Source organism: Galleria mellonella, unplaced genomic scaffold (assembly GCF_026898425.1).
Source record: "Galleria mellonella isolate WM207_F2 unplaced genomic scaffold, CSIRO_AGI_GalMel_v1 utg172, whole genome shotgun sequence".
NCBI classification, from domain to species: Eukaryota; Metazoa; Arthropoda; class Insecta; order Lepidoptera; family Pyralidae; genus Galleria; species Galleria mellonella.
The window spans coordinates 5,715,175-5,730,282 of NW_026442015.1; the positions used below are offsets into that span (position 1 = coordinate 5,715,175).

The 15,108-nt window shown below is 34.1% G+C and overlaps 1 protein-coding gene across 1 annotated transcript in view; it reads left to right on the forward strand.

Moving 5' to 3' along the window:
• LOC113514432 (organic cation transporter protein-like) overlaps positions 1–15,108 on the forward strand; it is a 46,147-nt gene that overhangs the window by 10,863 nt on the left and 20,176 nt on the right. The window contains exon 2 of the mRNA XM_052893127.1: positions 3,539–4,001. Coding sequence (XP_052749087.1) covers positions 3,619–4,001 — 383 coding nt within the window. The 5' untranslated portion in view covers positions 3,539–3,618. The remainder of the gene's footprint in view (positions 1–3,538; positions 4,002–15,108) is intronic.

Sequence of the window (15,108 nt, forward strand, 5' to 3'; positions counted from 1 at the left end):
TGATTTATTATGTTAACGATAGCTTACACATAAAATTATATGTTTATAGTATTAATAAGAATCGGAAATAAGCAAGACAATTAATAATTGTTACGTTTCCAGAGGGAGACTTTGTACAAAAGTCGTTTTTTTGTATTGTTGTATATAAAAAAAAACAGCCCATCTGATGGCAAGTGGTAACCGTCGCCTATAGAAATGAGCAGTACCATGGACATAACAGAATGTACTGTTTCGCCCATGATACCCCCCCTGCGTTGCCATTCCTGAGGACTCAGGTGTTATTCCTCTGTACCCTGTAAATTCACGCCATATCCTATATATATATATATATATATATATATATATATATATATATATATATATATATATATATATATATATATATTAAAAAGATTAAAGGCTCCAAAACAATATTAATTTATATTCTTTTTACTTGTTTCCTGTAGATTATATAGATAGAGAATCAAGCCTCAACGAGTCAAATTAGCTGACTTATTTTTTTTTGTGTTCTTTTTATTAGTGTTCTATATACTTACGCACACAACGTAACTTGACGTATCTATAATTAATTACTTGATAAATAAAATGATTTTTTTTTTGTGAATCTAAGTCTTATTTATAATAGGATTTAAAGACAAATTCGAAATTTAATATTTACATACCTCACGGTTGAATACAAAGATAGATAGATTATATTTGAGCCATTTATGACACACGTAAATTAACAAATGAATTCAAACAATAATTTTTTTTATAAATATAAAACAAAAGATAAAATATTAAAATATGTTTTCGCCATGTGTGTCGCAGTGACCCAAATAGGCTACAGCTCAGTGACGGTTTTGCTTAAAAGCAAACCAGTAATTTTCAGCTGCAGCCTGAAGTTAGGCTACACGGACGCGTAATCCAGATTGTAGATTCTGTTTTTAACATTAAATACATCTGTATTCAAACAAATAAAGTTATCATTCATTTTTAATTTATAATACAAAAAAAAACAAAAGGGATGTGTCCTATTTGCAAGAGACAAATGCTATATTTATTACCTAGTAGAGTTCATTAACATTCTATATAATTAGATTACACAATATGACCTTATTTGGTAAACGAAAATGTAATTGTGATTTAATTTGCATGAGCTCAGTTGCGAAGATACACATGTAAATATATACACACATTCCTGAACCACATTTTGTGTTACTCTATGGCACACGCATTAAAAAGTAAATTGTTGTTTTATCTATTTTGCTTTTCGTTGTTTTTTTTTTTTGTTTTTCATTCTTTTATCTTTTTTACGGTGTACGTTTGTCTGTATTATGTGTATGTTTGTATTGTAATTTGTGTGATGTAAGTAATGCAAATAAATTATCTATCTATCTATCTTAATATACGATCTACTTGGTTTGGTGTTGCTATCCGATTGAACGTTTTAACTAGGAAATTTTAATATACTACACTCCTCGCAAAAATTAAGGGAACATAAAAATCATTGAAATTTTTGGGTGATTTTCAACAGGCTGTATATCAGTGAAAAATAATCGTACAGGAAATTTAAAAAAAGGGTTTTGAAGCTTGAAAACTCTAGTTTTCAGATTTTTTGGTGAAAAAATTTTTTGAGCTCCGGTTTCCATGCAATTCTTAAACAAAGCTGAAAATAATTTTTTTCTAAATTTTCTAGGTTTTGTTTTTCACTCTATGGGCATGGAAAAATTTTTTCGAGCTACTCCATTGTATAGGTCTCTTAGCGTGTTTATTCAGCTTCAAAAATCGCTTTGGATGGCTCAATTACGACCATTTGTCTCCGAGATATCGAACTTTGAATGCAAAAGCATCCTTTTCCATTCAACTGCTAATATCTCTGGAACTACTGGTCGCACAGCAAGCGGGCGCCGAGTTTCTTTATCTGCATAAAATTTTCTTGATTTTTTTCGATTTTTTTTTGATAATGAATTTTTAAAAAACAAAAAATTGAGTAAAAAGTGAAAAACAAATGAAATTATTGATTTTTGAATGGATTAGGGTGAGTTTAAGGGACAAAAACCTTGTTCTCTTATTTTTTCCAAAATTTCAATCAATTGGTCCGGGAAAAACCGTTGAACCGATCGCTCCAGGGATTTGGGGGGTTCTTTAAGGAACAATAGACTGTAAAATTTTCCTCAAACCTTAGCTTTCCCGCCCATATTAGCGAAGATACAGCCAAGTAACCAAAAAAGGAGAAAAAGTCACTTTTTTCCACTTTTTTCAATTCAATGTTAGAGGTGGAAAAAATTTTTTCTTCACTAACTCTTGACTGTGCTTAATTGGAAATTTTATGCAAATAAAGAAACTCGGCACCCGCTTGCTGTGCGACCAGTAGTTCCAGAGATATTAGCAGTTGAATGGAAAAGGATGCTTTTGCATTCAAAGTTCGATATCTCGGAGACAAATGGTCGTAATTGAGCCATCCAAAGCGATTTTTGAAGCTGAATAAACACACTAAGAGACCTATATAATGGAGTAGCTCGAAAAAATTTTTCCATGCCCATAGAGTGAAAAACAAAACCTAGAAAATTTAGAAAAAAAAATATTTTCAGCTTTGTTTAAGAATTGCATGGAAACCGGAGCTCAAAAAATTTTTTCACCAAAAAATCTGAAAACTAGAGTTTTCAAGCTTCAAAACCCTTTTTTTAAATTTCCTGTATGATTATTTTTCACTGAAATACAGCCAGTTGAAAATCACCCAAAAATTTCAAAAAATTTTATGTTCCCTTAATTTTTGCGAGGAGTGTAGTTCTCTACTCTAGGTTCGCATGGTTGAAAACCGTATGTACAAATCCTTTGAAAAGAAATGTCTAAATGACAGTGAAATCCCTCTATTGTGATGTTTTAAAAGGGACGCTGTTGCACATCCGTGAACCATTTAGTTCCCTTAGTCGCCTCTTACGACACACACGGAAAAAGGAGTAGCCAGTACCATATGCTAAAAGTATCATATGTATTAATTTAGAAAGGGCATCGTCAATTTGCATACCAAATTTCATTAAAATCTGTTAAGCCGTTAAGCATGATTGAGCACCTAGTAAACATCCAAACATTACAACCATTTATGATAATAAATATAATATAATAACAATAATTTTAATATCATGATTTCCCCTTGAGATGAGCAAAGACGTAGTTCTTTTCTCAGTTCTTATAAATACTTGCTTAGTTTTTTCTAACGACAAAATAACACCAATCAATTACAATAATACCTTCTTACATTAATTTTGGCGGATAATACTGTCAAAATTTATTTATTTTATAATAATGTATCAATCGCCATTTGATGGGCATTTACTTTATTTCATTTATACATGTAAATGCACAAAACTCTTTTAGTGTATTACAATTTAATAAGTGAGAACAACTTAATTAAGCAATTTGAATTTATGTTTAGTTGCTAAATACGAACACGTTTGTTTAAAAATAAAAAAGGTGAAAAAAAATAAATGCCAATGACCTAAGTTCGTTAACAAAATAAAGTTAATTATGTTAACATATGTTCTCTTTGTTACAGGTGAAACAGATCGAAACAGAAGAGCATGCAACTGAAATAAACACGAACACTTTTTTTTTATTATAAAAACTATAAACAAGATGGCGCCGCAAGAGCGAACTCCTTGTTGCGAGCAGGAAGATTCCCGCGCAAATACGACCATAGACAATAAACTCTCAGATATTGATTTAACGAGTGGTTTTGTCAACAAAGGCTTCGTTAATGATAGCACAGATAATACAACGAACCAGAAAGTCAATGATAAAAAAGATGATGACAGAGGACATAAAAAAGCCACTGATTTCGATGATCTATTGCCATATGTAGGAGAATTTGGACTATATCAAAAGATTTTGTTTTTATTAATGATACCGTTTGCATTTTTTGTTGCTTTTGTATATTTCTCACAAATATTCATGACCATAGCGCCTGAGCAGCACTGGTGTTGGATACCGGAGTTGGCGAACTTGACCGTGGAAGAAAGGTAAGATAATTAAATATACACTTTACTAAATTAACAATAACAATTATAATGCATAAACGATAAGTCATTACGAGATAAGTTGCCATTATTATTTCATTCAATACCAATAGCTACATCTCCCTCAAAGTGGGCTACTAAATTTCTATAGTACTTTATCTGTGCCAGTGCCCATAGACTTCTATTTAAAAAAGTTTTCTTTAATGACTTCCAAAAGGAGGTGGTTCTCGATTCAGTTTTTTTTTCTGTTACACAATATCTCACAGTACACGGGCATAACACCATAGTGCCCAAGTATGGTAATATATGTGTGTTACAGTATATTCTACAGTGTCTATAGTGCTGTTCATATCTGTAGGCGACGTTTTCCATTCTTCACTACATAGTATAAAACAAAGTCGTTGTCACTATCTGTCCGTTCCTATGTATGTATCTTTAAAACTACGCAACGGATTTTGAAGGGGTTATTCAAAATAGATAGAGTAATTCAAGATGAAGGTTTATATGTATAATACATGCATAATATAGTAAAGAAACACTGATAATTTTAGAGGTTTCTAATGTGATGTGATGTAATGTGCACTCGTGTGAAGCCGGAGCGGTCGCTAATAGTTGTATGAAAGAAATGTTAGCTAAATCTAAGCAAATTTTAATAATTCTATTGATATTCTATATTTAACTACCATCATCTGTTAATTATGCATTACTGAACACAGGCTTTTCCCATAAAGTGAGATGTCTGTCGGAGATTCTGAATACCCCCTGCTCTACCGTTACCTTGGTCAGGAATAGCAGAGTCGCAGGGGACTGAGGGCCTTTTGATGTAAACCATTGGGGGATTTTGCCAATAGTTGTCACGGTTGGCAGGCGGATTGGCAACCGCAGTTAGGCTTTGGTACTGTTTTAAAAGGGAAGCTGCAGTTTATTCCTAAATCATTAAGTTCCCTTAGTCGCCTCTTACGACACCTACGGGAATGGAAGGGGTGACCAATTCTGTATATTCCTGAAATACAGATCTCTGATCTAGTTTAGCGTCCAGTCGCCCACAAGTTTTACAGACTGGAAAGAATATTTTAACGAAATTTCAAAAGAAAAAGGCATTTGGTACAAAACTATTCAGGCTGAACCTCCACATATTCCTTGGTTTTGTGGAATTAAAATCAATAGGTACTGTATTAAATTAGCTGTTCATCTACGATCTGATCATTATCCATCAAAAAAATTTGCACATATGACGGGAAAGTCCTTGTCACCCCATTGTCAAACTTGTAATACCATCGATGATGTGCATCATATTCTATTAGAGTGTCGTATTAACACGAAGGAAAGAGAAGAATTCATGCGCCACTTTAACTTAAATAAATTAAATGTTGATCTTATTCAATCTATGTTAGCTGAACTTAAACCAGAAATTTTTGAACATCTGTGTAAATTATTGATGCCCATTAATTCTTCTCTTTCCGCGTCTAGGGAAGGTAGATAAAGTTTTGTTGGAGAAATCAGTTTAGGGTACAATAGGACTGATATACCTGAAGAAGGTAAAAGCCCTTAAAATATTAAAAAGAAAAAAAAGTTTTACAGACCATTGTAATCATACATACATTATATAGTTGTATTTTTTTCATGTAACTGTATTTTTCTGTTTAAATTTGTGGAGAAAATAAATAAATGAAAAAAAAAATTCTGTGCTAAGACCACGCGGCGATTTTAGGTATACCCGTGCAAAATACTAAAAACATTCTTGCTGATTGTAAACGGATTTGCAAATTAAGTACTTAATTGGCGTAAATCATCATACACTTCGTATCAATTATAATGTATTAATTACACGCAGACAAAGACCCCACTGTATCTGAATAAAGTTCTGATTACACAACGAAAGAGAAGCGATATTTTTTTATCGCTGAACGATAATAAATTTTAGAATATATTCCAAAAAAAAATCGAATTTTGTTAAAATTAATATGAAACCAACAAGAGAGAAAAATCAGATCAGTCGTTAGGCCACTGCTTTGGGGGGGGGGGGTTGTCAGTAATCACTACGTTTAACAGGTGGGTTAAGAACCGCGCTTAGAGTATAGTGACATTTTAAGATGGATGCTGCTGCCCATCCCTCGGTTATTAAGTTCCTTACAGGCACGGGAAAGGAAGAAGTGGCCTATTCTTGTCTCAATACACAGAGTAAACAAAATTCAGTGAAGGGAGTAAAATAAACTCATTTAATTTAAAAAGCAATTGCCAATCAAAGCACAATCGAGCAAAGTATCGCATCAAAAGTAAACATTTCAAGTCTATTTAAAAAAGTCTGTTGACTCTTTGAGTAGGAATTCCGTAACTTACAAAACAATACTGACGATAATAGAGAGGCAATTCATTATTTTTTTATCTAAAAGGATGTGCTTTTAGTTTTGTTCCACAGAAATTTCAGCAAACATTTTAGCAGTTCAGTTTTATTTAGATATTTATTTATTTAAACTTCAATGCATAGTTTTATAAGTAAGTGTATATATGGCGTATTTAACATCTAACGGCGGTTTTTACTAGTCGACCATGAGGCAAGCAGAAAATTATGTAGGCAGTGCATTTGCTACTAAAATAAGTACAAATATTGTTACTAATATGTGTATATTTCAACCTGTATTTATGTTACTGTATTTCATTTGAATTATTCACTTGTCATTGTATATTTTTATATATGGTGCAATAAAGAGTTAAATAAATAAATAATACATATATCGTCATAGTCGTAGAATACTGACGGATCTTTATATGTAATATTTGTCAGATCCGTCAGTATTCTACGACTATGACGATATATCCATAAATATATATAGTTTTCAAAATCAAAATCGCTAGTTTTGTCACAATTGAAGTCGGTGCTTTTTGTGTGAAACAAAATCACTTATAAAATAACATAAGAATGAATCATCATCATCGTATTAGCCCTTAACTGTTCACTGCTGAATATAGGACTCCGAAAAAGATGTTCCCAATAGTTGCCACGCTTATCATCCGCAGTTAGTCTTTTGGTAATGTTTTAAGAGAGATGCTGCTGCCCATCCAACGACTATTTAGTTCTCTTAATCACCTCTTACGAAACCCAAAGGAAGGTAGAAGCGGCCTATTCTATGCTAAGACCACACAGTAGAATAGAATTAAGCGTACACCAGGGCCTTTAGACAAGTGGCAAGAGAAGTTGAAAATGAGATAGAATGAGATAACAACGCCGGGTGACTCATCCCAACTCACGGACTCGCTAGCGATGTCGACTCCATCGACGAATTCGCTTGCCACTTGTGTAGAGGCCCAGATGTTTTGTGATTTTCCATCAGTTGGATTGTCAACAAACGGTCAATAAATTGTTCCGAATTGCACAAAAATCGTATCGCAATTATCGCATCGCTTCGTAATTAGTACTGACTTTATATGTTAATGCGCGGTCGAGTGATCAAAGATAAAGATCAGTTGTCGATTATCAAGTAACTGGTTATGCATTGGCTCTTACAAAAGTTTTCTTTGTGTACGAAGTTTACTTCAACGGTTAACCGTTGAAGTAAACTGCATTGAGTAAATAATTAATGTTATAACAAAAGATAACATCGGGCCTTTTGAAAAAAGGAAGCGATAACGATTTTCGAAAGTATGTCGAAAACTTTTAATTGACTTCGAAAAAAGAGGTCCTCGATTCAGTTGTGTTTCTTTTATGTTCGTTGCCTCAGAACTTCGTCATTTACAAACCTATTTTGGAATATTCTTTTTTATCTGAAAGGACACACTTTTAACCTAATTTCATAAAAAATTCTTCAAAATCGATGCTGTAGTTAGTAGTTTTTAAATCAAAATAACTGATTTTAATGATTTTATTTATTTATTTATTTCTAACTATAACATTTAAGTCGATTGGTACACATGTATGACTGTAACCACTAATAAACTGTCAGTTTATCTCATATTGGGTTTGCTGGAAGAAATCTCTTTTGGAGATAAGCTCGCCTTTATGCACTATTATGTTTGTTTTTTTTTTCTGTTTCAATTACCTTTTATGTACAATAAGAATTAAAAGAAAGAATTAAAGAATTGACTCTTTTTTGGTGAAATAAAATCTATTATACGAAGGAAAATGTACTAGTCAAAGATTTTCATTATATCAGCCTTTAACTGTCCACTGCTGAACATAAGCCTCCCCCTTGGGGGTTTTTTTATGAATGATAATGAAATGGTAACCCCGTCTGAGTTAACGGTATACGCTGGCGGGGCACCAGTGAGGGATGATAGGTGAGGATGAAAAGACATGCCAGTTAGCCCATCGTGATAAATACACTTGAAATTCAGCACGATGGTTTCCAGGGGGGACCACGGGGAGGTCGACCCGTAAGGGTATATTGTTAGCAATGGGACTGATAATCCGCATTACTAACAATCCCTTCTCCCCCTCCCTTAGGGGGGTTTAGCCAGTAGTTGGCACGCTTGACAGGATTGACAATCGCAAAGTTAGGCTTTAGAGATGTTTTAAGAGGGACGCTGCTTAGTTGCCTCTTATGACACCCACGGGAAATGAAGGAGTGGTTTATTCCATGCTGAGGTCACATTGTAACTTCTATTTTAAGTCAGCAAAGATTTTCAACCGACTTAAAAAGAAAAAGGTTCACAATTCAGTTATAAGTTTTTTTTTTAATGTTTGTTACGTGTCATGGGCGAAACTCTTTTATGTCCATGGTACTGCTCATGTTTATAAACGATGGTTACCATTTTCAATCAGGTGGACCGTCAGCTTGTTATTCTAAGTTGCATTATTTTTTTTATACTACTTAGAATGGCAAACAAGTTGACGGCCCACCTGATAGTAAGTGGTAACCGTCGCCTATAGACATGAGCAGTACCATGACATAACAGAATATATTGTTTCGACCATGATACTCCCCATGCGTTACCATTCCTGAGGACTCAGATGTTATTCCTCTGTACCCAGTAAATTCACGCCATATCCCACCCTTCAAACCGGAACACAACCATGCAAACACAACTGCTTCACAGTTGAAATACGAATGCGACAGAGGTACCCAAGCAAACGACTTTTGTACAAAGTCTCCCTCATAAAAAAAGTACAGTATACAGTACAGGTAATATAGAGGTATAAATAGTACTAATATACCTATAAAGGTTTTTACATCGCGTTAAGTCTCGATTGTGTATTTATAATATTTACATTCTTGTCAGGTACTTTGATTACTCTAAATTAATCCATATATTTTGTAGATTAAGAAAATATAATAAAAAAATACTATTATTACCTTTACATTATATAAAACAGAATCTTTATGAGTAGGTACGATAAACATAAAATATGTTCATAATTATAAAACATTATCATTGCCTAAACTACCCTCACATTACTTGGCGTTGGTGTTACAAAGTGGATACATTTCATTTCACTTTGTACTGTCTATTTTGATGTAAAAAACTAACATTGCTACGTGGCTATTGTCACTTATTTGTTACATAGAATAACTAGTGTACTTTCTTTATTTTTCTGGTCTGATCTTAAGATTTAACATGTCCTAGTTGTTAAGCCATCACATCCTGTAAGATCTATGTGTATACTTGAATCGTGCTATATGTATCGAATCAGAATAAATAAATAGATTATTCGTATAGAAAAAAAAAACACATCCGTGATCCTTTAAATCTGCCAACCAACTTGCAGCTTCACTATTGTTATGGTATTACGTCAATAAAACATTATGGTATTCCCATTATGTTTAACCATTAATTGTTAACAATATTTTTTGTTCTTAACAAGGTATATTAGATATATGATCCGGTTGGATGTGTATATCTCGATTCGTAAGAATTCTGCGGTACTTAATAGTGATTTAGCGGTTTACAAGGTGTGGTCTACAATTTTTTTTTTTATTTAATATAATATTAACAATTTATTTGCCAAAAACATAGATAATAAGTTGGTACAGTTTGTTTTTTTTAATTTTCAATATGTTTCGCCATATTTAATAGCATGCAAATTTTTATACGATTTCTAAGCATACGATAACATTCACAGACAGTGATAGTTGCCTCTAAGTTTAAATTGTGGAGGGAAAAAGATTGTTAGTAATGGGGTCTAACAACCCCATTGCTAGTCGTGTACCCTATCAGGTCGAACTCCACTCGGTTCCCTCTGGAAACCATCATAGTGAATTATTTTTAAATTCGTCACGAGGTGCTAATTGACCTGCTTACATCATCATCATTTTACCAGAGGGAGACTTTGTACAAAAGTCGATTGCTTGGGCACCTCTGTCCCATTCGTGTTTCTACCGTGAAGCAGTTGTGTTTGCATGGCTGTGTTTCGGTTTGAAGGGTGGGATATGGCGTGAATTTACAGGGTACAGAGGAATAACACCTGAGTCCTCAGGAATGGCAACGCATGGGGGGTATCATGGGCGAAACAGTATACTCTGTTATGTCCATGGTACTGCTCATGTCTCTAGGCGACGGTTACCACTTTCCATCAGGTGGGCCGTCAGCTTGTTTGCCATTCTAAGTTGTATAAAAAAAAAATCATCTTCATTTATCATCTTTCACTGGTGCCCCGCCAGCGTATACCGATAGCGCAGGCGGGGTTACCATTCCGTTCTTCCCCATGAAAAAAAGAACCTTAAATTGTAGGGGGAAAGGAATTTATTTATTTATTTACTCTTTATTACGTCACTTAAAGAATACTATAAAAAAATTATTTCAGCCGTGAGCAGTGGCTGAACATAAATCTCCCTCATAAAGAAAGTTTTGACAGTTGCCACGCTTGGCAGGCGGATTGGCAACCGCAATTAGGGTTTTAGAATGTAAAAATTGAAACGGCGTGCCATGTTAACGTAGACAATCTGTATATGTTTGGGACACTTACAAAAAAGCGCGTAATCTCTGTAATCGAATGGTAAGAACAGCCAAACAAAATTATTTTCACGACAGTGTTACAAATTCCTCCACGGCTGATATTTGGAAGTTTCTTCGATCTCTTGGCATAGGCAAATGTCCTGTTTCGTCTCACGTGCCCTTATTTACACCTGATGAATTTAATGATCACTTTTCCTCAACCAGTGTTTTTAATCCCTCTGTTAAATCAGCCACAATCACTAAAATTACGTCTTTACCCATTATTAATAAAAATTCTTTTTCCTTTTCATCTGTATCTGAAGATGAGATTCGTAAAATTACCTCATCAATCAAGTCCAAGGCTGTTGGCTGTGATAATGTAAGCTGGCAAATGGTCACTGATATCCTTGACGTAATTCTCCCTGCCATAACCCACATTATCAATTTTTCCTTTTCTTCAGGGAGTTTCCCTCATCTTTGGCGAAAAGCTTTTGTCATACCTCTTCCTAAAGTTTCCACACCACAACAGTTAAGTCAATTTAGACCGATTTCAATTCTACCTTTCCTTTTCAAAGTCCTTGAAGCTGTGGCACATAAGCAAGTATCCTCCTTTATCTTTGCAAATAATATCCTTACTCCTTTTCAATCCGGTTTTCGCCCTGGACATAGTACTACTACTGCCCTACTCAAAGTTACTGAAGATATCCGTTCAGGCATGGAGAATAGGTTGGTCACCATTCTTATTTTAATAGACTTTTCCAATGCTTTCAACATGGTAGATCACGATATCTTACTTGCGATCCTTAATCATCATAATTTTTCGCCTTCTGCCTTGGACTGGTTCACGTCTTATCTTCGTGGACGACAACAAGCTGTCCGTATAGATCGTGAGTTGTCTGACTGGAAAGGTCTTTCATCAGGTGTTTCTCAAGGTGGCATCTTATCCCCTTTAATGTTTTCAATATTTATTAATCTTCTTTCCACGATAATTGATTGTTCTTACCATCTATATGCAGATGATTTACAAATGTATGTACAGACAACTGTCGAAGATATAAATTCAGCTGTTGCACAGTTGAACGATGAACTACAAAAAATCAATGTTTGGTCTCATGAATTTGGCATCCCAGTAAATCCAAGAAAGTGCCAAGCAATAATCGTTGGTAGCTCGAGACAGTTGGAAAAGATCAATTATAACTCTCTCTTACCTGTAACATACAATAATTCCATTATTACTTACTGTACGAGCGTTAAAAATCTTGGCCTTTATATTGATTCGAAATTGAGCTGGACCAAACAAATTGCTGAGATTAGTCGTTCAGTCGTAGCCACACTTCAGTACATTAACCGTTTTAAGCACTTTTTTCCTATTAAAACTAAAATTACACTTATTCAAACACTTATTCTCCCCATTATTGATTATGCTGATGTGTGTTATCCTGATCTTAACGAAGATCTTCTTAATAAATTAGATCGTCTAATCAATAGTTCTATTCGTTTCATCTTCTGTCTGCGTAAATATGATCACATATCTTCGTACAGATCTCAGTTAAAATGGCTCCCTATACGCCAACGCAGACAGTTGAGGTTGCTTTGCAACATTTTCTCTCTTCTTATTAGTCCCTTATCACCAGAATACTTGAAATGTAGATTCAAATATCTCTGTGATTCTCATACACGCGAACTTCGTTCTAACGACTCTCTTGTTCTCTCTATTCCTCTACATCGTTCTGCTTTTGTTTCCAATTCCTTTACTCTTGAGGCCTCACGACTCTGGAATGCGCTACCCATGGACATAAGACAAATTTCTAACAAATTTATTTTTAAGAGAAAAGTCTACGAATATCTTTGGAAAAAACTGTGAAAGCAGTTCACCTTCATTATCATCACTTTGATCTCTATCGTTGTTTATTTGTGTTATCGTATATAATCTATAAGTAGGTATATTTATATATGTATATTTATATTTGTATATATGTATTTTTATTACATATTTGTATATTTATGTAATATTTGTTTAATGTATTCATGTATGTATATTTATATAATCTCTATTGTATGTGTTGTAATTTTTTTTTCACCGCATATTAAAATTTCTGTTTAGCCAAAGGTTGACTGGGAGAGAATGCTATATAGTATTAAGTCCGCCTTTTGTACCAGACATTTTTTTTTGTAATGTGGTCAATAAAGCATAAATAAATAAATAAATATGTTTTAGATGTATAAAAAACGAAATATTGTAACCTCTGTTAAACCCTATTATCTCTTACTTTAAGTACTATTTTCCCTTGTTCTATCTTCATCTTACAGTTTCACTCTCTCCTGTTGTATGTGTGCTTTTAAGTTTGTGTATGTTTATGTATATATTTGTTCATATATAATAGAGCGCCACCTACCCTTTGTTTTTCTCAATGTCCTCTACCCAAAGGTTGTCTGGAAGAGATTGCTTAGCGATAATGCTTTTGTATCATTTCTCATTACAGTTAAATGTATTTACTATTTTATAAATGGTGCAATAAAGTGTAAAATAAAATAAATAAATGAAACATTGCGAATGAATGAATGCGTATTCGAATTATAATTTAAGACAGCACTCTCCTTGGCCGCTATCTGCGAATCGTCCGGTAGCCGGTAGCCGTGGGGAAGGCCCACTTTAATATGGAGTTTGTAATATCCGTTTATGGTGTTTCCCGAGTCGTATTTCGTCAGGTCGTCACGCAAGTGGTTCAGGCCCATGAACTTGCTTTAGGCGTCATTGTTAAGTTACCACCACAAATATATTTTGCTCCACGAAAAAATACAACGTTAATCTTAAAATAAAGTAGTGAGATTTTTCACATTTCCACAAATATATACTACTCATACTCTGTTATGTACATGTCCATGGTACTGCTCGTGTCTATAGGCGACGGTTACCACTCTCCATCAGGTGGGCCGTCAGCTTGTTTGCCATTCTAAGTTGTATAAAAAAAATCTAACATGTTAATATTTTTGAATTAGTATTCGGTATATACATACATACATATATACACACGCACACACACATATACATACATATAGCGACATCTTAGCGACTTTCTTTCTTTTTTTCGACTTTAGATTCTGTCAATGTTTTTTTTTAAAGTATTTCGTTTTTATGAAATTTATTTCGTCTGAATTTTTTACACGATTATAACACGTCGCCAATTCAGACAAAACGAAATGATAACATGAAAATATGTATGTATAAAACAATAAACCATTCCGTTTCAGCAAAATTGGCTGCGGATTTGATTAAAGTATTTTTTTTTTGTTACCATTTGAGCATGTATTTTTACTTGATAACAATCTAAAATATTATGTAAAATATACACAAGGTAGTCGGACAGCTAATCTATCAATGCAAGTATGAAAATATTTCCGCGTGTTTGTAATTTTTTTGTTACGTACAGATTCTTTTTTTGATGACTTTTTTATGTTTGTATTACATAAGCAATTTTTACTCCTACATGTTTTTTTTTTGTACAATCGAAATCGATTATAATTTATGGATGAACAGTTTTTTTTTTTTTTTTTTAATTTTTATTAAACAGCAAAAGAAGTGGTTTTCGAGTGTTCCTTGATAGTAACTTGCTATTTTTATTTTAATGAATGATAATGTAAAGGTAATCCCGCTTGCGGTACGGTATACGCTGGCGGGGTACCAGTGAAGTATGACAGGTGACGAGGAAAGGGTAGGTCAGTTAGCCCATCGTGATGAAAGCACCTGGAATTCAACACGATAGTTTTTTTAATGGGTGAAAATGGCATGGTAACCCCGCCTGCATTATCGGTATACACTGGCGGGATACAAGTGAGAGTTGATAGGTGAGTATGAAAAGGAGGATCAGTTAGCCCGTCGTGACGAATTCAATGATAAATTAGTCACGATAGTTTATAGAGGGAACCGCGTGGAGGTCGACCTGATATTGCTAGGAAAGGGGCTATTAAACTCCAATAAAAACAATCCCTTTCCCCCCAATTTTCAGGGGTAACCACGTGGAGGTTGGCCTGGCAGGGTATATTGCTAGCAATGGGACTAGTAGTCTGCATTACTAAAAATCCTTCCAATGGGTAAGTACCTTGCTGTACTCTATCACTTCAGAGAGTATAGATGAATCTAAGGGCAGCGACCAAGTAGACTGTGCCCACGCCAGGACCAGATTGGAGTTTTCAGCTATATACAAAGTTATGCTTAAAAATATATATGAGGGTTGGCCTC